General features: G+C 45.3%; 1 protein-coding gene across 2 annotated transcripts; it reads left to right on the top strand.

Moving 5' to 3' along the window:
• Positions 1-619: 619 nt before the first annotated feature.
• SLC11A1 (solute carrier family 11 member 1) lies at positions 620-24,978 on the top strand. Of its 2 annotated transcripts, none has more exons than XM_083744139.1 (15): positions 620-841; positions 7,026-7,147; positions 8,884-9,006; positions 9,450-9,569; positions 10,119-10,225; positions 11,425-11,495; positions 11,704-11,771; positions 13,114-13,269; positions 14,975-15,133; positions 16,670-16,768; positions 17,308-17,427; positions 21,789-21,938; positions 22,813-22,886; positions 23,645-23,798; positions 24,544-24,978. In XM_083744139.1, the coding sequence occupies exons 1-15, from the start codon at positions 823-825 to the stop codon at positions 24,622-24,624; spliced, it is 1,623 nt and encodes a 540-aa protein (XP_083600265.1). In that variant the 5' UTR covers positions 620-822; the 3' UTR covers positions 24,625-24,978. The 2 variants fall into 2 exon arrangements, with proteins under 2 accessions (XP_083600265.1, XP_083600266.1); XM_083744140.1 differs by lacking the exon at positions 620-841 and adding an exon at positions 4,794-4,941.
• The last annotated feature ends 1,346 nt before the right edge of the window (positions 24,979-26,324 follow it).

Below are 26,324 nucleotides of genomic sequence, written 5' to 3'. Positions count from 1 at the left end.
CAGTAGCATCTTCAAGCCCTCCCCTTGCTTGGCTGTCCCCTTGCCCCTCTGCGCCACTGGAGGTGTGGCTTTTCCCACCGCTGGACAAGGAGCTGCTTCTCAGGGAGGCTCTCTGTATCCCTCTGCCTCCCTCCCTTGTCCCAATGGCAGTCCCCTGACAGGTTGTTAGAACTTTGATGGGAAACAAGAGAGCACAAACTGGCTCTAAAAATTAATGAACCTTCTTCAGGTTACTTAGTTTCTCAAATTTATCAGATTATCCACGATTATAGGATGCACTTGCTTTAGGATGACCACATTTTCAGCTGGTCCTTTTAAAAGCAGCCCGATACACAAACATGTAAGAAACCAAGCTTTTGCTGATACAAAGTGTTAAAATGTGGAACTCTGCCTGGAAAGAGTGGAGCAAAATGTAAGTGTGGATAAGCCCTATACTCTGGCATTGTGTGCCAACCTTCCCTCCCCACATCCACTACATTTTTCAGAAAGGTTTCTTTGTGGTACTAAAACCAGAAGTGTATCTAACATACCTTCGTCCTTGGATAGGTGGCTAGGAGAAAGAGGCAGAGATTTGTAGTGCCATTATTACTTTTTACGGTCAGGGGAGGACTTCCTTCTTTTGCTTCCTTATGAAAATCCCGGACTGACTAAACTGAGCTCACTCTCAAGAATTGCCTTCCTCTGATCACTCTGTGTTCTTTAGACATGTGGACTGCTTTAATTTGGTGCTCATAATCTGTGGATACCCAGTTTTGCATCAGTTCTGAAGAAAGAAAGAAAGAAAGAAAGAAAGAAAGAAAGAAAGAAAGAAAGAAATTCTCGATGGGATCACAGGGACCAGGTAAGCTTCGTTCTACTTCTTCCCTCTGTTGTGATGATAACATTTTTTTTAAAGCATGGATCTTTTTTGACACTGCCTGTCCTCATCTGATTTACTCCCCCTTTTTTCAAATCCATGTGACTTTAACAAAAAGGACTTTAACAACAAGGACATATGAAAATATAAATATTCCTTACCATGGTAGCTTACATTGTTTGTCCATGAGATGATTAAGTACTGTTGGTGCTGCAGTCCTGCAACTTTGTTTTTTTCTGTGCCTCCAACTGGCTGCTTGATGGAAAAGAAAAGCACAACTTTCCTCATCACTGCATCTCCAGCCAAGGAAATATATGTATCTTTTAGTGTCTGCCTATCACAAGGGCTCTGCTAAAAACAACTGTGACAACTGTAAATGAATGCAATTACTGTTATATACAGTACAGTAAATAGCAGAGATTGCTATAGCATTGTGTAAACATTCCAGGAACTTGACAGTGTGGGGAAATCTTGCCTTTTTCTACATGTTAACCACATTGCTTTGTGTCAGCAACCTAATCCTTCATGGCAGGCTTTGAGGTGGTTCGTCTGAAGTCTGTGACACCCTCTGTGGAGTTGTGATCCACATGTAGGGGCATGATTGATGTCTATGTTTATTCTGGATTATTTATGAATCCAGAACTGGAACCTCTGAGGGCAGAAGTTGAGTGCTAAGGCTGGCCAGTTGAAAAAGAGGACAGAGGACTCTTGCACCTTTAATAGTTGTGTGGAAAAAGAGAATATCAGCATGCATAAAGCTAAACCCCTGACCATTAGGTCCAGTCGTGGCCGACTCTGGGGTTGTGGCGCTCATCTCGCTTTATTGGCCGAGGGAGCCAGCGTACAGCTTCCGGGTCATGTGGCCAGCATGACGAAGCTGCTTCTGGCGAACCAGAGCAGTGCACGGAAATGCCGTTTACCTAACCGCTGGGAAGGTTGGCAGGAGCAGGGGTCGAGCAACAGGAGCTCACCCAGTCACGGGGATTCGAACCACTGACCTTCTGATCGGCAAGTCCTAGACTCTGTGGTTTAACCCACAGCGCCACCCATGTCCCTATCAGCATGCATAGCTTAGGCTAAAGATGTAACATCAAGTCTAAGTTGGTCTTTCATTCAAAGGATGCTGAATTGTCTCTGTCATATGCAAAGCCTGGGCAAACTATCTGGTTAAGAGAGGAAAACGGGTTGGTAAATCATGCAAGAAGCAGGATAGGCTGTGAAGGGATAAAATAGGAGGAAACTATATACAGTGGTACCTCGGGTTACAGATGCTTCAGGTTACAGACGCTTCAAGTTACAGACTCCGCTAACCCAGAAATATTACCTCGGGTTAAGAACTTTGCTTCAGGATGAGAACAGAAATTGTGCAGCAGCGGTGCAGCGGCAATGGGAGGCCCCATTAGCTAAAGTGGTACCTCAGGTTAAGAACAGTTTCAGGTTAAGAACAGACTTCCAGAACGAATTAAGTTCTTAACCCGAGGTACCACTGTAATGGTTTTTGGAGAGCTGTTACTGAACTTCAGCAAAGGTGCTACTGCACCACTGTCTGAATGAGAGCCTATAAACTGAAGTTGATACCACCCTAAAATGTATGGTTATATCAAGGGTGGTTTATAATTAAATAAATGCTGATGAATCACACAAAAGACAGGAAATTCCTCAGCAAGAAAGGGATGGGGGGGGAGAACAAATTTGCTTAAGACTTTCAGTTTGTAATTGGGGAACTCCCTGCCTTTGATATCAGGCTGGCACCTTCACAGTTCTCTCTCTGGCACATGCTAAAAATTTGCTTAGGCAAACCCTAGCCAGAGACATAGAATGCTGATGTGTGTTTTAATCTGGTTGTTAGCTTATTGTGGATTTTAATTATTTTTGGAAGTTTTAAATAGTCGTTTCTAACTGGGTTTTTATTTTAATGGTAATTTCCCTGTTTTATTCTTTTTGTAAACCTCTTTGAGGTTTGTTTGGGTTTTTTACAATCAAGAAATAAAATAATTTTGTGAAATAAATAAAAATGCATAAGGTATTTGTATAAGTGCAAATTTAGAAATAATTACTATAGTTTAGTTAGTAATGGGGAAGACTGTGGCCCCTCCATTTTCCTGCACTTAATGCTTTTTTTGTATCTGAATGCCATGTACCAAATATTCAGGGCCAGCCCTATCATTAGGCAGAGTGAGGCAGCTGCCTCAGTCAGCTGATTTGGGGCATCATGGAACGGCAGCAGACGGTTAGTCTTTTATTTTTATTGTAAAATTAAAGGGAAACTTTGAAAAAGTTTAGTACCTCCTGCAGTTTTGAGTCTGCGTACATACCAGCGATGCCATCTTCTAGGGGACAAGACCTTTGGGGCCTCCCAATAATTTTGGGGAGGGGGTTGCCCCCACAATGTTCAAAAGGGACGGAGGACGCCAAGCACAGAGCTGAATGCGGCATGGCTTCAGTGGCCAGTTCCTTCTCCTCCTTCTGCCATGGACAAGAAGCAGCCCCTGGGCACTGAGGAGGAAGAGAAGGAGCTGCCAGTCATTGAAGCCACACTGCCTCTGTGTTCAGCTCTGCCTCCAGCTCCTCTGACATCCCAACATCATATGTGCAAAGCCACACACCATGTGACCTCAAAACACCACTACCCCATTCTCCCTTGGAAACTGGTGCCTCTGATACACGCCATACATTCAAAACCCAGTCAAAGCACATGACTTCCCCAAAGAGTCCTGGGAAATGTAGTTTGTTGAGGGTGCTGCGAAACGTAGCTCTGTGATGAGTAAGCTACAGTATCCAAGATTCTTAGGGGGAAGCAATGTGCTTTAAACGTATGCTGTGCATGCTGTCTTTGGTGCTGAGAGGAATTTAGATTTCCAGGCATCATCATAGTCCATATACAGTGGTACCTCAGGTTACATACGCTTCAGGTTACATACGCTTCACGTTACAGACTCCGCTAACCCAGAAATAGTGCTTCAGGTTAAGAACTTTGTTTCAGGATGAGAACAGAAACCGGGCACCGGCGGCGCAGCGGCAGCAGGAGGCCCCATTAGCTAAAGTGGTGCTTCAGGTTAAGAACAGTTTCAGGTTAAGAACGGACCTCCGGAACGAATTAAGTACTTAACCTGAGGTACCTCTGTATAAGTAAACGCACGCAGGGATTTGTTTGTTTTGCCTTGATACATAATCTACCAACACCTGCAAAAGCAAGATTCAAATTGCCTCATTTAACATTTGCCCATACATTTTATTTTTTTTGTCCTGAAGAAATTAGCAGGGCCATAGCTCAATCGTAGAGCATCTGCTTTGCATGTAGAAGGTTGCAGATTCATAGGAATACAGACAGCTGCTTTATTTTGTCAGCAATTTTAAGAAGTTTCTTGGAATGGTGCAAGAATGACTGGAAATCTACTCATTTTAAAATAGGTTTTGTTTTTTTTGTTCATTCATTTATTCATTAAATTTGGCAGTCTTGCCCAGGGCAACCCAAAGCACAACCGACATGTAGACAACAAATCTCCCATAGATACATTAAAACCAAGAGGAAAGAGAAATACATTCAAAAGCACCTCACCCACTTCTAAAAGGCCACAGATAGTTAAAGGTCAAAGGACTGGTTACAGAGGAAAGTTTTTGCCTGGTGCCTAAAAATATATAATGATGTTGCCAGATAATCCTCCCTGGGAAGAGTATTCCACAAACAGGGAGCAATTGCAGAGAAGGCCACTCTTGTGGGCTGCCCTCCAGACCTCTTCTGGAGAAGGCACACGGAGATTGGCCTCCGATGATGAGTATAAGTCTAGATCCAGCACAGAGTAAGTGCAAGCCCTGTGTCAGGGTAGGGGCGTTTTTTTCCATCTTAGATCTGGCAGTAAGACCTGCTGGTATGTATCCCTAGCTGAATATGCAAATGAGATTTCGCCTCATGGAGCAGTGAAAAAGGGAGTGAGGACTCACTAGACTGGTTTCTCCAGATTGTTCAGCCTCATCAGAAAACAGAACTTAGGCTTATGGGCATCTGAGCGGCAAGCAGAGCATCTCATCTGGGCTGCGCAGGAACTCAGCTTGGAAAGCACATGCAGGACAGATAGACGGCATGGGTAAGATTGTGGTAGGATATTGACATTTGCCAAAGTATTTTCTAGCATAGAACAGACTTTAGAAACATCAGCATTGTTACAGCGTCACCTGCAAATCTATTGTATGCTTCTCTGAACCTGTGAGTTATGAATTATTTCCTGTTTCTGTTTAATGCAATTCTGCATGTCTCTCTTCTCAGCAGAACTGGCATCAGTAAACACAACTTCATAAAAGCAGAATGACAGAGGGCTTCTGTCTCAAGTTTCTTTTAACGCACAGCTCCAAGAGATAGGCTGTTGGGAGTATAATAGCTGCAACAGGCACTGCAGGCATTCATGCAGGTAGCATCTCCTATAGAGTCGCTGTAGCGTCACTTTTTCCTCCAAGAGCATAGTTGCACTTGTATGGGCCTGTCGCTTGAGAACATGGATGAGAAGACTGCAAGCCGAGTCACTGAGCCAAACAGGCTGTGAGCTTGAGTCCCAATGGTGGCAATTCATTGGTACAGTGTAGTGGTTTGTGTTGTAATCTGAACCTTAACATACCTGGGAGTAAGTGCCATTGAATTTGGACTGGAATTGTACCATTAGACAGAATCCCCTTGTTCAATTTTTACCTTTGTCAGATATCCTTAGGGCAAAACCACTGTTATCTCAGGAGTAGGTAAGAGTTATAATATAATGATGGGACAGTGCTGCCTTGTGATGGAATTAGACAAGGAGGATATATTCATGATGGCATTATATGAGTGAAAAAGGACTGTTCTTCTTCTTCTTCTTTGGCGATCACTCATAGCTGAGTAAGATTGTCTTCCATAAACACGATTTTAACAATGAGTCCATAAGTGATTGTGGAGGCCAATTCTGGACCCACACATCCTTCCACAGTGGGGACATTGGTTCCTGAGCAGAAGTTGATCACAGTGTGGATTTGCCAGGCATGCTTTCCTCTTAGCACATTTCTCCCTTGTGTTCTGAGTTCGGGTGTCTTCAAAGCCCATGACCCCTTTGGTAAAGGCTGTTCTCCAGCTGCAGCACTCGCAGGCCAGTGTTTCCCAGTTGTCAGTGTTTATACTACATTTTTTAAAGATTTTCCTTGAGACAGTCTTTAAATCTCTTTTGTTGACCACCAGTATTACGCTTACCATTTTTAAGTTCGGAATAGAGTAGTTGCTTTGGAAGACGATCATCAAGTATCCACACAACACGACCAGTCCAATGAAGCAGATGTTGAAGAATCATTGCTTCAACACTGGTGATTTTTGCTTCATCCAGTACACTGATCATCACCTGGTCGTGGTGAGTGGGCTTGCACGTTCCTATGACCCTTGAGAAGGACCATAGCTTAGTAGTAGAGCATCTGCCTTCCATGAAGAACATCCCATATTCAATCCCTGGCACCTCCAGGTAGGACTGGGAATATCTACTGCCTGGAGAGACACTGGCAGTCAGTGTTGACAATACTGAGTTAGATGGGTCAGAAGTTTGACTCAGCATATGGCAGCTTCCTATATTACCTCCAGGATCAGAATCAGCATGCATCTGAATGCCAGTCACTGGGAACAACAGCCGGAGAGGGATACTGTCCTCGCATCCGACTTGTGGGCTTCCCAGAGGAATCTGGTTGGATCCTGTGGGAAGCAGCTTACTGGATTGGATTGTTCTTTGAGTCTGATCCACCAGGGCTCTTCTAATGGTTACCTTGTTGCAAGTGGCTCCACCCCCCCCCCCTTTCAAATCATTGGCTGTGGCTGCTGGCAGGGTCAGTGAAATTTGCAGTGTAATGATATTACGTCATCAGGTAAGTGCTCTTAGATGTAACGGTGAGTGCGGAGAGGTTTCAGCAGCATCATGGACAATATAGGGCTCCCATCTCAGTCCCATCATTTGCAGTGTGAGAAGAATAATACTGGCCTTCCTTGCAAAGTTTTTTTGAGGACTACTCAAGGCACTTCAAATGTGTTGCAAGATGCTAAGTATTATTTTCACTGATTATCATAATAATGCTGTATCATTTCAGTCACTAAGCAAGTCTCTCTTTAAGATTCTCTTCTTCTTTTAATGCCTGCTACAAGCTCCCTCTCTTTTCCTTGGGCTCTTCACAGACGGTGAAATCAGAAGGAAACCAAGATATGGCGCCACTAATTCACTGGTACCGAATAATCAGCAGGAGGCTGGAGATCAAACCTACTTGGATGAAAAGATTGCCATTCCAGATGTTGCAGGAGTAAGTGGGGTTGGAGAAGAGATTTGACTTTGTTTGTATTTTAATGAGAAATGTCCCAATTTTCATGCAAACCGAAACACAGCCACCCCTTTGAAATTCACACTTCTAATTTCTCCAGCCAACGTGTACAAACATGCATATATTAGGTGGAAGTATATGCAGAATGCGTATATTAGTAAAAATAACACACACAAATGCATTCTATGGGGGAAATGGCTTGCAGAAATGTGTGTATTAGTCAAAATTGCATGCAAAATGTGTGTTTATTAGGTGAAATTCGCATTAAAGTGCTGGTGAATTTTCATGAAGATTTTAAAAAACAGCGCTGCACAAAAAATGTAGCTGGTCAAAGGAGCCATGGACTCAAAAGGGTTGAAAACCTCTGGTCTAGTGTGTTCATGTGGAGTGTGGGTGTTCCCTGTGAGTTCATTGGCCTGTTCCATGCAGACAGCACCAGCAGAGTTTCAAGGGATCCTGTGAGCATCTCTATTGCTTTCCTGCCATTTTGTATTTTCTGTGATGTGGTTTCCTCCTTCTGGGCTGAGCACACATTGGAGACAGTGGACATTCAGCAGGCAAGGTATCTCCAGTCCCGGCATAATGTGGATATAGTATAGTGGAAGTTTGCTTTGCCCATCATCTGACGACGGTATACTCTTCCACTCCAGTGCTGGAGCATGCATCTTCCATGATGATTTTTTTTAAAAGCATGGTAAATGGCTATTCCCCTGCTGTAAGGCTACTCTCCTTCCATGGTGGGGGAAGAGGATAGAGGGCTACTGGAATTGAATGAATTGCTGAAGGAATAGAAAGAGGAGTCATTATCTGGGGTGAACAGTAGGGCATTTCAGTTCCTTTCTCACACTGAGGAAGTAGTTTTGCAACAAGTTTTTAGTTCCAATGCAATCATGTGTTTTCTGTGACATACAAGGGTTAAGCAAGACAGAATTTCTGTGACGTTATCAGCCAGCTCCCCTAAGAGTGATTGTTCAGCAGGAAAGTGTGTGGCATTGCAACCTTACAGCTCAATTGTGCAATCATCACAGATGAACTATGGCAACCAATTCTGCATGTGATTGCAGCCATTACCATGCAATCCTTTGCATCTTCACTCAAAAGTAAGTCCCATTAAGTTTACTCCTCAGTGGGGTTTACTCCTCAGAAAGAGGCTACAAATTGCAGCCTCAAATCCCCGTTAATTCAGCCTCATTTAACAGGTTGTTTGAGAAGAACAGAGCTTCCATATTTACAAAAACTAAACAGGAATGCTGAGTACAGCTTGTTCCAAAATGTTACTTTCAGAAAGAATTGTGTGGGTTTTATATATTTGCATGATAGAATTACTTTTAATATATTATTATTTGTTTATCTTACCTCCAGCTTTTGCTTTCTAACTTTCTTTATAAATGTCTGATTAATTTACTTATTTTTTTTAAAGCAAGCTCAGAGGTCGGGGCTCATGTTGGCTCAGAGCATGGTCCATGTGTGCCCCTTGTGCCCCCCTATCAGTGGCCCTGCCCTGCTCTGGCCGGTTGAAAGCAATGATGTCTATGGTACTTGCTCTCCTAAACTGTGTGAAAAATAGCAGCACTCAGAGCAGCTGCCCGTAAATAAAGACCTGATACAGAATGAAGAGCTAAGTGTGAATTAGTGTAGTAGAGATAAGATGACCTCCAATCTCTCTCTCTTCTCTCCTGTCCCTTTTCATTGACTCTCCTACACCTTTTCCTCCCCAGTATGGTTTCAGTTTTAGGAAGCTCTGGGCATTCACCGGGCCTGGCTTCCTCATGAGCATTGCCTTCCTGGACCCAGGAAACATTGAATCAGACCTGCAGTGTGGAGCTGTGGCTGGATTTCAGGTGAGCACAGGAGAGAGCAGGCATTTGTTGTAGGGTGTGCCTGGACAATATAAGGCCCTTGGGCTTCTTGGGGTTCTGCTGGGGCAATATAAGGCCCTTGTTTTCCTGGGGTTCTGCTGGGGCAATTCTAAGTACTCAGTGTTTGCAGCCTTTTCCCACCCCATTTTAGGAACATCATCGCTCAGCCAAGAGTGGGGGTGGGATAGGACCTGCACTGCTGCAATCTGCAATGGTCCTCTTCTTGGTTCAGCAGGGGTTAGTAGAGTTGGCACTATTCCATCCACCCCATGCTGCATGGCCAACTAGCATCTGAGTATTATGCACCACTGAATTATAAGCCTGAGGCTAATCAAAAGCTTTGAGGTTGGGCTTGTGCTCTTGCTGCATTGCTGCAGAAGCCCCCAAATACCTAGTGACACCATGTGCCCTTGCTCCCTGCACAGCTGCTCTGGGTTCTGCTCTGGTCCACAATCCTGGGCTTGCTCTGCCAAAGACTGGCCATCCGGCTCGGGGTCGTTACAGGCAAAGATTTGGGAGAGATATGCCATTTCTACTATCCCAAGGTGAGTATGAATGGAGAATCAGGCTGTGAACTGCATGATTAGGTACTGGCTGCAACATCCCCCTTTCCTGTGAGTTGGTGGAAGGGACTCTGGTATGCCATGCCACTGTGTTTAGAGGCATAACTAAATCTCCTCCATGTCTATGATTACCTCAAAGTCAAGAATGAATGAATGAATGAATGAATGAATGAATGAATGAATGAATGAAATATTTAGTATGAATTAGCCAGCTAGGAAAGGAGGGCTTTGTGAATTGAACCAAACAGCCCAGTCATTTCTCAATCTGAACGTGGAATCAGCTTTACCTCTATCTGAAGACATACTCTGATTGAGGACTGTCTGACTTTAAAGATGCCCATTTCTGCACTGAAAAGGGTTGAACTAGTGGTACAATATCGAGCGGTGTACATGCCACATGTGAAGCTTCTGGAGTTGTGATCATTGTTAGAGGCATAGGGAGCTTCTGCTTAAACCTCGCCATAGAGCAGTTTTGGGGTACCAGCTCCTGTCCATGTTGTATCTGACAGACTCCCATTCTGTTTGGTGCAGGTTCCTCGTGTGCTGCTCTGGATCATGATAGAAATTGCCATCATTGGCTCTGACATGCAGGAAGTGATAGGCACAGCCATTGCCTTCAACCTTCTGTCAGCTGGACGGTACGTTCCCCATTCTTCTGCGGCCACGTGTGAGTGAGCAGGTCTCCAAGATGTTGCTGACCAGTTTTGCACCACAACCATATTGTGCTGGGTTAAGTAATTAGATTCCTCAGACAAGAAGATGCTGACAGATACTGAAATGCAACACAATAACAGCAGTTTTGACTTTTCTCTTATTCTTTTTACATCAGGTATAATCTTTCCCCAGTTAATAGTGAACAACCTTCCTCATAAACTGGTTGGGATAAGGTACTAATACTGCAGATGCCTGCTTCCTTTAACTGATTGTTAGATGTCTCTCTGAGTCGCTAAAGGAAAATTATAGAAACAAGGGATCCTATAAAGCAAGGTTTCCCAACCTTGGGTCTCCAGCTGTTTTTGGACTACATTTCCCATCACCTCTGACCACTGGTCCTTCTAGCTAGGGGTGATGGGAGTTGTAGTCCAAAAACAGCTGGAGACCCACGTTTGGGAAACCCTGCTGTAAAGCTATACTGACGTTGAATAAGGGATAATCCTTGGGGGGGGGGGGGAAATAACTCAGTGAAACAGCTCATGCTCTGCATGTGAAAAGTCCCAGGTTTGACCACTGGCATCACCAAGGCTTCTTTCAGAGAGCCAGTGGCAGTCAGTGCAGACCAGCCTTTCCCAACATGTTACCCTACAGATGTTTTGGACTACAAATCCCATCAACCCCAGATGACGTGACTAAAGCTCAGGAATGATGGGAGATGTAGTTCAAAACACCAGGGAGAGCAGCAAGTCGAAGGCTTATGTAGACAATACAGAGCTAGGTGGATCAACAATCTGGTTCTACAGCCTCCTATGATCTCTTAAATGTAAGAATTTACTACAGGAAGCCTAGAAGCTTTTCTCTGCTCTTGGGATACCTTGGTAAGGTTGCCATCTCTTTTCTCACAAAGCAGAACCTTTTAACAGACGTGCATCTATTAGATTTCTGCCCATTGTAGAACTACTAACAATTAGAGAAGGCCATCAGATAAGAAATGAATTGGTAACCCAGAGTCTGCCCCCCCCCAAGCACAGGTCTCCTCTTCCCTTCAGACAGAGATATTGCTTGTGGCAGCAAGATGTTGAGTAGTCATTGTGCCCTAAAAAGCTAACCGTGTTTAGGGGAAAGAGGGCTTAGTGTCCCCTCTCCCTCTATCAGGTTGGTAACTTCTGGTTTTCCTTTGCAGTATCCCTTTGTGGGGTGGAGTCCTGATCACCATTGTGGACACTTTCTTCTTCCTCTTCTTAGATAAATATGGTATGTATGCTGTACAGGGGGAAATAGTTGAATGTGTGACTCAGTCAGCTAGTGAAGTGTTTCAAAGGTTACGAGGGGATTTCTTGAGGAAATGTGCTTGTTGCATGACAAAGAGCACTCAAGCTAAAAGTTAATGATTTCTGAAGCAGGTTTGAATCCCAACACCTCCCCTAATGAGCTTGCTTTGGCCTCTTCTGTTCCTTCCCAGGTCTCAGAAAGCTGGAAGCCTTTTTTGGTCTCCTCATCACAATCATGGCACTGACATTTGGCTATGAGGTAAGCCCACACATCCCCCAGGCTCCACTGCAAACAATGCCTTCGTCCACTCTCCTCCATTCTGGCCGGGCCCTGACCCTTTAGATCTGAAAAGAGCACTGCCAGGTCACCTCAGGGATCCATCTAATTCTCCCCAAACTGTTGCCCTCAAGATATTTTGAACTGCAGTTTCCATCAGTCCCAGCTACCAATGCTATTTTGGCTGGGGCTGATGGGAGTTGTAGTCCAAAACATCTCAAGACTGATCTAATTGGTGGTTTTGAAAAACTGGATTCCTCCAAGAAGCTCATAAGAACAATATGAAGGCAGCAACACACCCCCACACTGCAGCCAATATGATTTGTCCACAGTATTTGGTATTCTGAGGTACTCTAGTGTTGTCTCTGAATGTGGAGGTTCCAATTACCTTTCATGGCTACACAAACATTTACATAGTTATGCTCTATGGATTTGTCTAGTGCTATTTTTCTAGAAAAAGAGTTACCAGAATGCAAATGAACACAATGGTGTCCACCTTAGAGTTCCAGCTGGAAAAAAAGCCCTGGATTTGTTTAATAATTTTTTTTAAAAAATCAATCCAGGGTAATGTACACACCAACAATGAGTAGCAATGAATACCTAAGTTAATAGTACACTCAAACTACAAGTGTTGGAAAAGATTTGTGTGTGTACTCCGATATCAAAGTAGCACTCAAACAGTGGAGCTAAGTTAAAACTGAGCATTTTTGCCTGGACTTTGCTCCGCATTCGAAAGGGATTTTCCCAGGAACCTTTGCATGGCTCTGCCCCCTCCTGTTCCTTGAGTGACTCCCATTTTAAACATGCAAGAATTACAAGCCGGAGTGTAAAAGGAAACCTAACCCCATTGCAAATAGGGATGAGAGGGTGAGATTTTCACACTTCCCGAAATAATACACAATCTGAAATACAGTACACTGATCCCCGGAAATTCGCGCTTCTCTGAATTTTGCGGTGCCATTCTGCAACAAAACAATTACTTATAACAATGGGTGAAAATGTGCATACAGAATGCATATATTAGTGAAAATGAGCTACAAAAATATACTGGGTGAAATTGCTTCCAAAATTAAGTATATTGTGCAAAATTACAAATAAAAATTAGGAAAAGTGTACACTAAAACGCTGATAAATCTTCATGATGAACTTTAAAAAGAATAATTGCAAATTGGTGCAGAAATGTGGTGAAATAAACAAGGCTGGGAAACAGAGAAAAACCCAAAGTGAGAGATTTGCCCCACGCCTTATCAACCTTGCTGTTTTAGCTTTGCAGACTGCCTTCAGAGTGCGCGGCCTGACCCTTCCTTCCTTTTCCCTTCTGCAGTATGTGGTAGTGCATCCTGACCAGGGAAAGGTGATGAAGGGGATGTTTCTCCCCATTTGCAAGGGCTGTGGACACAACGAACTTCTACAGGCTGTGGGACTGGTTGGAGCCATCATCATGCCCCATAACATCTACTTGCACTCCTCCCTCGTGAAGGTCAGTCGTAGGAAACTCCTAGTCTTGGATAAGAAGGTTTCTTGGCTGTCTTCAGGCCTGTCTTCCCATTCACTCATGGGGGAGGCATGTGCTCAGTCTCAACAAACATGTACTCCCAAACTCACAACAATGATTACAAATACAGAGGAAGGGAGACCTTGCAGGGAAGAATTGATAAATGAGAAGGGAAAGTGGCCAGTCCTTCCCTTGGTCACCCATTCTTCCCTTGAAGGGCCTTCTGGTGGTACCCTCACTGCGAGAAGTGAAGTTACAAGGAACCAGGCAGAGGGCCTTCTTGCCAGTGGCACCCTCTCTGTGGAATGACCTCCAAGCAGATGCCAAGGAGATAAAGAACTATATAAGTTTTAGAAGGTATCTGAAAGCAGCTCTGTATTGGGAAGTTTTTGGTGTTTGATGTTTGATTATGTTTTTATATGTGTTGAAAGGTACACAGAGTAGCTGGGGTGACCCAGCCAGATGGGTGGGGTATAAATAACAATGTTGCTGTTGTGGTTGCTGCTGCTGCTGTTAAGGCTGTCCCCTCATCTAATTTTACTTGTAATTTGGTGCTTTTGCTGGGGGGAAAGGCTAAATATTACTATCTGTAAAGGAACATTTGCATGGAAGAATCAGTTGGTGGAGAAAATATTAAAAAAACCCTTAACGTATGTGGAACTAAGTAAGAGAGTGGGGTAGCTGACAGAAAGTGTAACTCCACAGCACAGAGCAAAAGCACAGATTGAGAAGATCTGACTCAGCAAACAGCACATAGACATAGAGCATGAGGAAGTCAACTTGTTTCATAAAAGACATCATTATAAGTGATTGCAAACACTATTTCTGACATGGTGGCAGAGGTTTAGAAGTGGGTCCTGGCTGAAGCAGTGCAGCACAAACAAATAAAACAGCAAGGACATTTGCATCTTGGAGCAAGCAAGCCCTGTCCCACTGGCCAAAGCTACTAATCTATCCCAGCCATGGAAGCACAGGGGAGAAGAGTCTGAACTGTACCTACATCTTGCATTGGAAAGAAAGGGAGGGAAGGGAAAGAATTCTGCACAGACCTGCTGATCCTCCCCTGCAAATGGCCCTCCTATTAACTATGGAAGGGCCATTGTGGAAGAGCATCTTCCCAGATAAGGCTGGGGAAAGCTCCTGCCAGAAATCCTGTAGAGCTGATGCCAGTCCGTGTGGACAGCACTAAGCTAGAGGGATCAATGGTCTGGCAAAGGCAGCTGGCTATGTTTCTAAGCCTGAGATTGGAATCCTGTGTTTGCCTTGGAACATGTAGTACCTTAATTAGGTTTCGGTTTTTGGTTTTTTAAAAATAATAATTTAGGGATGGTTTATTCCATTTCTTCTGTGTTAGAATAAATACCGGACAATATTTTTAACCGGAACAAGCAAACAGTTGTTTCAAAAGTACCTTGCCTCCGCTGAAGGGAGGTCTTGAATGTTGCCCAATGAGGGAATTTTGAGCCAGCCCATAATAATGGAAAGGGGAAAACAAATGCCATCTGAAGGGAGGGTTCTCCTTATTTCTCTTATTAAGGTGAGCTCACAGCCTGAGGTTATATGACCATCCATGCAGCCACAAGAACAGCCCCAGCCACAATGTTTCCTGGCTCCAGTACCTTTGGGAATGGGGGGGGGTAAGGAGTACTCATGTGATAGAGCTCTGAGACACTGTCTGCTTTCCCCACAGACCCGAGACGTTGACCGCGCTGACAAGAAGGCAGTGAAGGAGGCCAACATGTACTTTCTGGTTGAGTCGACCATTGCTCTCTTTGTTTCCTTCCTCATAAACCTTTTCGTTATGTCTGTGTTTGGAGAGGCCTTTTTTCGTAAACAGAACCATGATGTGGTGAGTGACATAGCGTTGTGTTGCCCCCACGCCCTACTCACTTGAGAGTGGTTGGGACTTAAGGTCCCATAGTTCCTCCTCTATCACTTCAGAGTTCTTCTTTCACTACATTACCAATGAGTGGACGATGTGTGGTTGGAAAGGAAGAGTGATGTTTCTCTTTAGCCAGTCAGGGATTGGCCAACTTCTTCCTCTTTGCTCATTCCATCAAACTTCCAAGGGTGGAGCTGACTTTCTTAGCTGTGATACTACTATGGCGACAAATTAGGGCAGCAGTGGGGAACCTCTGAGCTGCAGACTGAACAAGGCTAGGCACAGGTCCCAATTTGGCCTGAGAGGCTATTCCACAAAAACCACAGCTGCCTAGTGTCAGGTGTGGGGCAGGTACAGACAAAGCTGCAAAGGAACAATTGGGAACTTAAGTGGAGTTTTTGATTGTTCCTTTGCATGTGGAGCTCCCTGTCAATGCTAGGAAGCAACTGCACTAATCAGTTTCCTATTAGGGCAACCAAAGGGGCTTGCTTTCTCCATTTGGAGGAAACAGACGAGGTCTGTAAATGGGTAGGAATGCCCCATTTGGACTGCCACTCTTCTCCTAATTGAGGCAGTGGCCTTGTGGCCCAGCTAGTCTCATTCGTAATTGCCTGTGAGTGACGCAGTGCAAAATGAATACTGTCACTAAAAATGATGTGTGCCTTTATTTAAAGGGATATACACTTTGTATTACATGCAGCATTGGCCTAGTGTTTCCCCCTTGTGAACTTTTGATTTCGAAACTCCTGCTATGAACGAGCTGGGATTATTCTTCCAGAGTTAAGAGACCTCCCGGTTTGTGTCTCTGAGTTGTCATCTGCTCTGGGGCAGTGCATTCATTCAAGAAAGAGGGGAATAGCTTTGAATAAAGAGGGACAGAACCCAAGTGTTTAGCTGTTTGAAGGCATATTTGGCTGCATACACACCATATATTTAAAGCACATTCCTCCTTCCTCCCAAAGAATCCTGGGAACTGTCATTTACCCCGCAGAGTTAAAATTCACAGTACACTTAACTACACTTCCCATTATTGGACTTTCATGGGAGAGATGTGCTTTAAATTTATGGTGTACAGTGGTGCCCCGCAAGACGAACGCCTCGCAAGACGGAAAACCCGCTAGATGAAAGGGTTTTCCGTTTTGGAGGCGCTTCGCAAAACGAAGCCGCTTAACAGCTGATAAGCCGCTTAACAGCTGATCGCTAAAAGCCGCTAATCCGCTAAGCTGTCAATGGGCTTGCTTCGCTAGACGAAAAAACCGCTATACGAAGAGCCTCACTGAACGGATTAATTTCGTCTTGCAAGGCACCACTGTATATGCAGCCATTCCTGGTGGCTGTGCTCTGAGTCTGAGGCATTCTTCCTTGTAGACTTGTCTCTATGGGCCATCAGCGCGTGGGAATATTTTGCCCTGACCTTCTAGTGCAAAGGATGTGACCTTTCTGAGGCCCCAATGGATGTCCTTTAAAAAATTATCTTCATTTTATTCTGCCCATGTATTCCAGCATGAAACCTGTGCCAATGCCAGCATTTTTGCCAATGGCAGCCTCTTCCCAAACTTTCCTGACAACAATGAAACTGTCTCCGTGGACATCTTCCAGGGGGTAAGTTTTTGGCGGAATGATGCCCATTTCCCCAGCTTGAAAGAAGTTGAAAGAAGATTAGCTTGCACATATATATAGGAAAACAATGGTGTCTAGCTTTTAAGAGTATCAGTGCTTCACTTAGGGTAGTCATTTACCGCCATCCCAAAACAAGAAGGCAAACCAATGTGCATCAGATTTGCACATGCTATTTGATATATGGAGGTCCCAATGCAAAAATAATTACTACAGTTTAGATGGAAATATGATGCATATCACTGCAGTGGGGAAGACTGGCCAGGTAACCTGTGCCCAGTCTGCTGTCCGGCTGCTCAGTGTGGATTGGCTGCTTCTAGGCCCCCTTTGCTGCTCTCCCATCTTAGGGTTTTTTACTGGACTTTAAACTGGACTTGGACTGGGCAGCCCTTCAGACAGAGAACACCTTCCCAAAACAAAATGAACTGTCTTCCAAATAAAGAACTGTACTCTGTAATGTAGGACACTTGGTCACCCTGGCTTAACTATCTGCATCCCATTTATCTGTGTCTTTTCCTGCCCAGGGACTCATCCTGGGATGCTACTTTGGCTCCATTGCTCTCTACATTTGGGCCATTGGGATCCTTGCTGCAGGCCAAAGTTCAACCATGACGGGGACATACGCCGGGCAGTTTGTGATGGAGGTAAGAAACTACCGTATTTTTCGCTCTATAACACGCAGATTTTTTCTCCTAAAAAGGAAGGGGAAATGTCTGTGCGTGTTATTGAGCGAATGTGTGGTCCTTGGAGCCAAGTGGTGCGAGGGGAGGCAAAAAAAAAAGCAGGCAAAAATCAAATCGCGCGTCTCCTAGAAGGGAAACTTGAAAAGAGGAAGCGGCTGCTTTCCGGCATTCTGCCTCAGGGTCTTACTGCCCACCCTCCTCTGTTTCATTGCTGTGTTTGCTCAAACGGAACAAAGAGCAGGGAAAGCCCCTCCCCTCCAGGCAGAGGGAAAGCAGAGTGTGTCTCTGTGCTCCGTGCAGGAGGGAGAGAGAGAGAGCGAGAGAGAGCGCGCAAGCTGGCTGACTTGGGTGGGTAGGTGAGGGAAAACTTTTGCCTTCCTTTCCTCCCTCCTCCTGTTATACCCCTCTCCTGCATTCTTAGCCAGCTGCTTCTCTGCACACCCCTCTCCTGCTCCTTGTCCCTTCTGTGTTTTTCCTTCCCTCCCCACTTAAAATGTGGTTAAAAAGCATGGATCCACATGGATCCTCAGGATCTTTGCATTCAGTCACCCCAAATTCACCATCAGATCACATAGCATGTCCATGGCTACAGCCTGCCCCCCCAAAATCACGCACCCACTGTTGCCTGGGGCTGCAATGGTGCAAAAACGTGGTTAAAAAGCATGGATCTATATGGATCCTCAGGATCTTTGCATTGGGTCAGCCCAAATTCACCATCAGAGCACATAGCATGTCCATGGCTACAGCCTGCCCCCCAAAAATCACGCACCCACTGTTGCCTGGGGCTGCAATAGTGCAAAAACATGGTTAAAAAGCATGGATCTACATGGATCCTCAGGATCTTTGCATTGGGTCAGCCCAAATTCACCATCAGAGCACATAGCATGTACATGGCTACAGCCTGCCCCCCAAAAATCACGCACCCACTGTTGCCTGGGGCTGCAATGGTGCAAAAACGTGGTTACAAAGCATGGATCCACAGGGATTCTCAGGATTTTTGCATTGGGTCACCCCAAATTCACCATCAGATCACATGTCTGTGGCCACAGCATGAAGCACAAAAATGATACATCCACTGTTTCATTCAGAATGTTTTTTCCCTTGTTTTCCTCCTCTAAAAACGATGTGCGTGTTATGGTCAGGTGCGTGTTATAGAGCGAAAACTACGGTATGTGGGGCTGTCTTCTGTGGGGCTGGTTAATCCTGATTTTGATAGAACCTTGCAGGCAAGTTCAAAGGTGTGGTTCTGCTACGTGCTGCTCAAACGGAAAAAAGCAGTTGTCGATATTATTGTGGTGTGTGCTGAAAAAGAAAAGCAATAGTTATTGTTAGTATTATTCGTGTTCTTATTAGGATGGTGATGTGATGCAATCCTACAGCCAACATTTGGCTCACTTGGAAGCAGGGCTCCAGGAAGCAGTGTGAGTGCTGCTTCCCTGGTTTGGGGGGGGTGGCTTAAAGTCTCAGCTGATTGGCAGCACTGAAAAGCACCTGAAGTCCTGATGGTCATCACCTGATGTCATAGTGGCACCAGTTGATTGATAGGTGGGCAACCTTGCTCAACTGTCAAATTTGGCATGTGGGGGCTGGAGTGAGGATCTCACTTGCTGGGCTTAGAGCCTGAGTATTAAGCTGCAGTGCCACTGCTTAGTCCAAGAAAGTAACAAGCAATGATAAAGACAAGACTTCTCTGTGAATGTACAGAGTAACTTTTCCTCACCAGAACTGACCACATCCTGTCAGTACAGTTTGCCTGCATCTGTGTGCCTTGTCAAGGGAGCCATTATTGTGCAGGATCAAGACCCTCTGCTTGAGCAGCAAAGTTTTGAGGCGTAACTAATCCGTTTTTTGCTGTCCCACTATTCACGAAAGGCCAGAAACGCTATGTTTCCAAAAGGCTTTCTGTATGATGGTTAAGAAAATGTGCCTCTTTTGCAAGGCAGGGCAGGACCTTATTGCAAAACTGTAGTCTCTAAGTCAAGCCACAGCAGGCTGAAGGCATAGCTGCATTTTTATTGTGAAACAACCCACACTCATGTGGTAAATAGGTTGTGGGTCATGCACTCTACAGTTGTAGTGCTGACATCTAGCGGGAAGCTGCTCCACCTGCAAGTCTACCCATAGGAAGAGACCTCCTGGATCCGATGGCTGAGGCTGTTTTGAGGCAGGTGGGTCCTAGAGCTAGCCAATTTCACATTCTAAACCACAAGCAGAAGTGCAGGAGTATTTCACTTTTTTCTTTGTGTACATACCGGTGGGTATGACATACCTCCTCTCAGTGGGTCAGAACTTGAATCTGAAGCTCAGCACACATTCACAATGATCCAGTGAATGCCATTGGATGATTCTCCTTAATTTTTAATACTAGTCTTCTAATTTTTGCCAAGATGCCATAATTTTTAAGTGGAAAAGTTATAGTGATACACAACCATAAAACAATTTATTTAAACAGAATGTTCCTTTAAAAAAAAATCAGCAGCATTGCAGCATGATGGTTAATGGTAGTGAGCAAAAAGTGTTGTTTTTAAAAATCATTTTAAAAAGAAAACATTGTAGCAGAAGGGTGTTATGGTGCTATACATAAATTTCATTATATCATGGAAAAACATTTCATTCATTATATATATATATATATATATATATATATATATATATATGCTTTCGTAGATTTTCACGGGTACAGGAATGCAGGTTTTGGTGTCCTCGGGTGTCTTCCCGTGTAAAAGTTGGGGTGTCTAGGCGACGTTTCGACGAGGTCTCACTCGTCATCTTCAGGCTGGTGCTTTCGGCTTCTTGTTACTGGAACAGAGCGGGATCTCAATGTTTGAGTTCCTATAAATACTGTAGAGGGGGTGTGGTGTCTAGCCTCCAATGTTCTGGGCAGAGAGGAAGTTCCCAGGCTAGTGTGCCTTTTCTTCTTTTGTTCCTTAATTACTTGAGAGATACCTTGAGTGATTTCTTGAGTGATATCCTGAGTACCACTTAGGTGGGTCATTAGGTGTGGATTAGTTGCTAAAGTCTTTGTGTCTTGACCTCTTGAACTTTGTGAAGAGTTTTCCTGAGAAGATGGCTGTATTGCACTTAGTTGTGCTTTGGCTTGGCTTCGTGTATAGGGGCGAGCTGTGGTTTTGTGGCTTGTGTCAGCCAGATCTGTGTAGGGATTGCAGGGGGGTGCAGCATCCGGAGGTGCCACCATGGATTGGCTACTGGATGGTGTCAGTAATTCATCTGTGGAGAGGGTCTGGGTTTGGGTCTGGTGTGGTTGATTGGTGTTGGCGTTCTGTGTGCCTCTGGATCTGGTGTCAGTTTTTGTGGGGAGGGCTAATTTCCAGATGTCTTTATATATATATAAAGGCAGGGTTGTAGAATGGTATGCACAGAGTCTGCTGAACTGTGGTAAGTTCACTTTCCTAATAGATTATGGCCTATTTTAAAATCCTGTCCTTTAAAAAAAATAAAAATATGCAAGAGTCACGCTAAAGGCACTTGTAGATACTGTACTACTCTCTCTCTCTCTCTTTTTAAGTGTCTTTCTGTGATTTGAGAAAAGATGGGAAAACTGCAGAGAAAATGCATGGCAATGATTGGATCACAGTGTTGTGTGGATGAGTGGACAAAGCATGGCAATTCCACACTAAATGCCTGGACTGGAAGCACCCCTAAGGTCCAACTAGTCCAGGCTTCTGCATCCGCAATAGCCAACCAGATGCCTCCAGGAAGCTCACCAAAAGCAAGGCACAAAGCTAATGGTCTCTTTGTTCCCCAGGAAAGTGGTATTTAGAGGCATGCTGCTTCTTTTACATGGAGGCTTGCCCATCGCATCCACCATCATCTTCATCTATCACATGATAGTTAATTTCTTCTACATAACTGCTCTGGTCCAGCACAAATGTGTGGTTGCACTATGGGCACCAGACAGAAGTGAGGAAATGCATTTTTTCCCTCAACTTAGAAGTTCAGAAAGATAGCAGTGGGGGCCACCACCTTAAAAAAGATTAGCCCATGCTTTCAGAGTGCAGATGATTCAGTATACTAGTAACGTCAAGTTTTACAGTTACTGTTCAGGGAGTACGTTTGTTCAAAGGGAGGTCATCTTCCCCAGTAGAGAGGCATGTAGAGACTGGATCCGTTTCCCCCTTGTTATTTCCTCAGCTCTTCATCTTTTTCTGGTGACTTAAATTGGCCACCAGGTGGCAGCCTTTTTCAAGACCAATGTGTCAAGCAGAGGGGAGAGGATCTTTGATGAATAGCATGTGCTTCAAGGGGTGGTGGTGTGTTGACTTCTGTAAACCCAGGAGCTGCTTTTTTCCCTCCCTTCTCAGGGCTTCTTGAAGCTTCGCTGGTCTCGCTTTGCCCGGGTGGTCTTCACTCGCGCCTTCGCTATCCTTCCCACGGTCTTCGTTGCTGCTTTCAGGAGGATAGAAGATTTGACGAGCCTGAATGACGTTCTCAATGTGCTGCAGAGCATCCTGGTGAGATGTCCGAAACACACACACACACTGCAGCCCTCTGTAAGCAGTGGCTTGCAGGAGACATGACCGGCTGTGGAGCCCCATGTCAATTGCCCCAGTGGCGTAGCGTGGGTTGTCAGCACCCGGGGCAAGGCAAGTAATTTGTGCCCCCTAACCCGTGGATTTGCACCCCCTAACCCATGGATTTGCGCCCCCTAACCCTAACCCCCAGATGTTGCGCCCGGTGCAGCCAGCCCCCCCTTGCACCCCCCACGCTACGCCACTGAATTGCCCATACCTCTCTTCCTTACTAAGGCTGAAACTGCCATTAGGCAGTGAGGCAGGGGCCTTAGGAATCTACCCTGTGAAACTCCCTCCATCTCTGTCATTCTAGAAATCTATTATTTCATACTGGCCTGTTGAGTAGCTCCTGTGCATGTAGAAGTGTCACAGGGAAAGGCAAGATACCTTCAGGTTCCAAGGGCTGGACTAGTCTTTACAGCATGGTATGGTAGTTGGAATGTTGGCCCAGGACCTGGGAGGCCAGAGTTCGAATCCCCACTCAGCCATGAAACTCACTGGGTGATTTGGGGGCCTGTCACTGCCTCTCAGCCTAATCTACCTCACAAGGTTGTTGTGGGGATTAAATGAGGAGGGGGAGAACCACGTACACCACCTTGGAGAAGAAGCTGGGATATTAATGGAATAAAATGAATATAGAACCAGCATGAGTTGGAAAGGAGTAGGAATGACCAAACAGGCAGCAAACATTTTTGTGGTCCTCGAGTGAAAATAAGTGGTGAAAAGATAAGTGGCAAAGAAAGGAGAACAGACAACAGTATTCAATTTGAAAATATGCCTCCACACACTCACCCGTGTCTCCTTCCGTTTCCAGCTACCTTTTGCTGTCATACCTGTTCTCACCTTCACCAGCATGCAGCCTCTCATGCAGGACTTTGTCAATGGGATGTAAGTTGCTCCACAGAGAAGCTTGTTTTGTGAGGAGTTATTTCCCTAAGGAAGGATGTGTATGTTCCCATTGCCAATGTTTGATTTGGAACGTTCTTGGTACATGCAATGCACTCTACAATATCCATGCCTTGATTTTGCTGCATCTGCCACCCAGGGCACTTCCAGACTAATGTTGGTTGGGATTCAATGTCATACTGGCAAATGCAGGTCCGACAGTTATAATTGCCCGGAAGGTCTTGCACAACAAACCTGCTTCCCCCAAAAGACAGTTTTTGCAGTAAGGAAAGTGAGGAGCAAACATACCAGAAAGTGGCATCAGGACCCTCCCAGGTGTCCTTTTCATTGTGCATAGATGATGATTTGTGCTCATGATGCTATCAGGGTGGTCACACAATTCTGCTTTCAATCTTATTTGTGCCTGCAAATGTTTTGGCACAGTCATACAGCTGCTGCTTCACTCAGTGCCTACTCTGTAACTTTCCAATGAACTCCCGTAACTTTTCATATGAGAAATGTGGTTTGTACATACATACATACTTACATACTATAAAAACCTACACATGCAGAGGGAGGACTGCAACGCTCCTCATATTCGTTTAGTTCTTTAAACAGGCCATCTGCCCCCAGACAATGATTGGGGCAGATGTGGATGTAAAAATCTGTGGATTGACCACCAGGATTGTTCCATCTTGATAGTCATGATCTTAAATATTCTTCTTCTTTTTTTACTCCCTCTCCCTCTCTGGTCTTCTTAGCATTAGCAAGATCATTATGATCCTCATCACTGGACTGATCTGTGCAATCAACCTGTACTTTGTGGTGACAGCTATAATGGGCCTGAATCATCTGGCATACTACATTGTCATATCATTGGCGCTAGCTGCATACGTGGCCTTCATCTGCTACCTGGTATGAAGATCATAGATAAAACGGGGCACCATCTGTAGGGCTGGGCTGGAGGCCCCTCCCAAATTACGGTTGATGATACAAGGACTAGTGGATCATTGATCTGATAAGGTCGCTCCTCATTCTTAGCTTTAAAGGGGAAGAAACTGAAAACAATTGAAGAAAAATCCCCAAAGAGGACATTCATCATTTCCCATATCCTAGCCCTAGGATTATATTGCAAGTTTGTTATGAGGAACACCTGCAGAACTAGGTCTGGGCTAGATCCTTATCTCCCCCACCCCACGCATGGGTGGGTGGGGCTGCCTGTCAATTGACATCATAGTGACACTGTGTGACCCATTTTTGCCTGCGCATGGTGCTTTGCAAGCCCTGACGATCCACTGAATATCATAGAAAATGCTGTTTCCCTTCTCCCTGACAATAACCATCAACGGTGGAGCCACATGAGGGTTGGGAAGGTATTTATAAAGCATAGCGCTGCCATAGCATCCGGTGCACAGACCATTAGCCCCTGGATAGTGAAGGGGCAGCCCTTGAAGTGAGTGTCTCCCGAAGGACAGTGAGGAACCACTGCTGGATGACTTAACAGAGTCATGAAAAAATATGGGGGGTCTGTTTGAGGCAGATCAGGGAGAATGGTTGGGCTGTTATTGCAGGTAGGAGGGAAACCTGAAAGCTCTTTGGTATGGTTGTGAAGACCCCAAGTTTGATGCTAGATCCTCGTCTTGCTCTTTCTCCATTCTAGATTTGGACGTGTCTCATCTCGCATGGAGCTCGTTTTCTGGCCCGTGGGCCCCACACTCGATTCAGTTATGGGCTGCAGTGATAGGCCATCCCTCTCTCACACACGCCAGAGGCTGCTAAATCTTCCTCCTCCTTCCTGGACTGGAAGCAGCTGCCCCTCTGGATCTGCTGAAAGGCAGAGGCTCCAGGACCCTGGTGTCCACCAGCAAGATGGACTTAAGCACTGGTAGCTGGCAATCCACGGTGGAGCACCTGCTTTGCGTGCAGAAGTTTCCAGGGTTCATCTCCGGTATCCTGCAAGGAATCTTCAGACTCTGTGAAAGAGCTGTGGTCAGTGCCCCCATGTAGGTGGGCCTGGACTTCACAGGCCATTGTCCAGATTCAGCACAAGATGGTTGTTTGTATTTTAGCTGGAATAAACTCTCCTGGGAAGACAGTCCAACGAATAAACTCTTCTGTTGGCTCCCTACGCTACTCCCTACTTCAAGCTAGTGATGGGAGCAGGGAGGTGCTGTGGCGCTGACCTCCAACAGGGGCATCACTGCTGCTTACTGAGACAGTAAGCACCAGCTGCAAGGTGGTGGTGGCATCGGGCCCGGTTGGTATGCGCACCCTGCCCCAACCTCACTGCCCCACTCCTGCATTGCCATAAGATCATGAGAAGAGCCCAGCGGGATCCGGCCAGTGGCCCATATGGTCCAGCATCCTGCTCTCTCCGTGGCCAGCCAGATACCCAGGGAAAGCCCACACCTGAGCGCAACAGCATTCTCCCCCCCCCCCTGCAGTTTCCAGCAACGTCCGTTCAGTAGTGTTCCTCCTCTGAAAGTGTCCCAGCAAGGACACTGCCAGGAAGTTGGGCCCTGCCCCTACTTGCCGGCTGCTCCTGCACAGTGGCCTATTCAACGTTCTTTGAAGGAGCAGCTGATGCAGCTGCAACCCTCCTTGCAGGGTTTTTTGAGGCCTCTTGCCCTTCATTAAGTCTGCCATAGCAAGCAAAAGCAGTCTTTGTGGCACCTCTAACAAATGGTGTTTGTTAAAGGCGCCACAAGACTCTGTGTTATTTTTGCATCATGCAATGGCAGCAGGACACAGGTAGGTTGCCCGTGGTGTTACAGAAGAGAGGAAATGGGGAATTAGACACAAAAAGTTGTCATTTTGGGCAAAAGCTGAATGTTTCATGACCTGAAAAGCAGAATTACTAGGTTGAAAGGCTGGTGGAGCTCGTGTGCCTTTAATAATTGCACGGAAGAGGAAAATCTGGCAAAGTACAAGTTGTCATCGTCCTAGGATACAAAAAACTACACTTGCTGAAATTATCTGTATGGCTGTTAAAGGTCCCTTTGCACATTTGTGAGAGAGCAGAATGCCAGCACCTAAAGTTGTCACCATCTAGGATTGCCAGCTTTTATACTTGACTTTATGTGCCGATATTAGTAGGTGGTAGATTTTATCTCCTACTGCAAATAACTTTCATCTGCTGATTTTGACTGACAGAGGCATAAGAGCCAATTAAATTTGGGGGAGGGGTCTAGGCGGATAGCTGTCCCTTTGATACCTGCTGAAGACAACTGCCGTTCACCAGAAAGTTAGTCTATAGCAGTCTTCCCCAAAGGCTGTGGTGGCTTGTGGCTGATGGGAGTTGTGGTCCAAAACATCTAGAGGGAACCAGGTTGGGGAAGACTGATTTAAGGAGCCTAAGCATATTCATGTTTCCCTGCACTTCTGGTTTTATCTCTGGGCTGCTGAACTGATTACATCTTGTCTTCAGTTCTGTTAACTGCC

This window comes from Podarcis gaigeae, assembly GCF_964106915.1.
Source record: "Podarcis gaigeae genome assembly, chromosome: 1".
In the NCBI taxonomy this organism is placed as follows: Eukaryota; Metazoa; Chordata; class Lepidosauria; order Squamata; family Lacertidae; genus Podarcis; species Podarcis gaigeae.
This window is presented reverse-complemented; position numbering and strand designations above follow the sequence as displayed.

Bases quoted from the DNA above. Each gene is read 5' to 3' on its own strand.
- SLC11A1 (XM_083744139.1), top strand. The intron at 11,496-11,703 runs GTATGTATGCTG...GTTCCTTCCCAG, and splicing joins CCTCTTCTTAGATAAATATG to GTCTCAGAAAGCTGGAAGCC. The intron at 23,799-24,543 runs GTATGAAGATCA...TCTCCATTCTAG, and splicing joins TGGCCTTCATCTGCTACCTG to ATTTGGACGTGTCTCATCTC.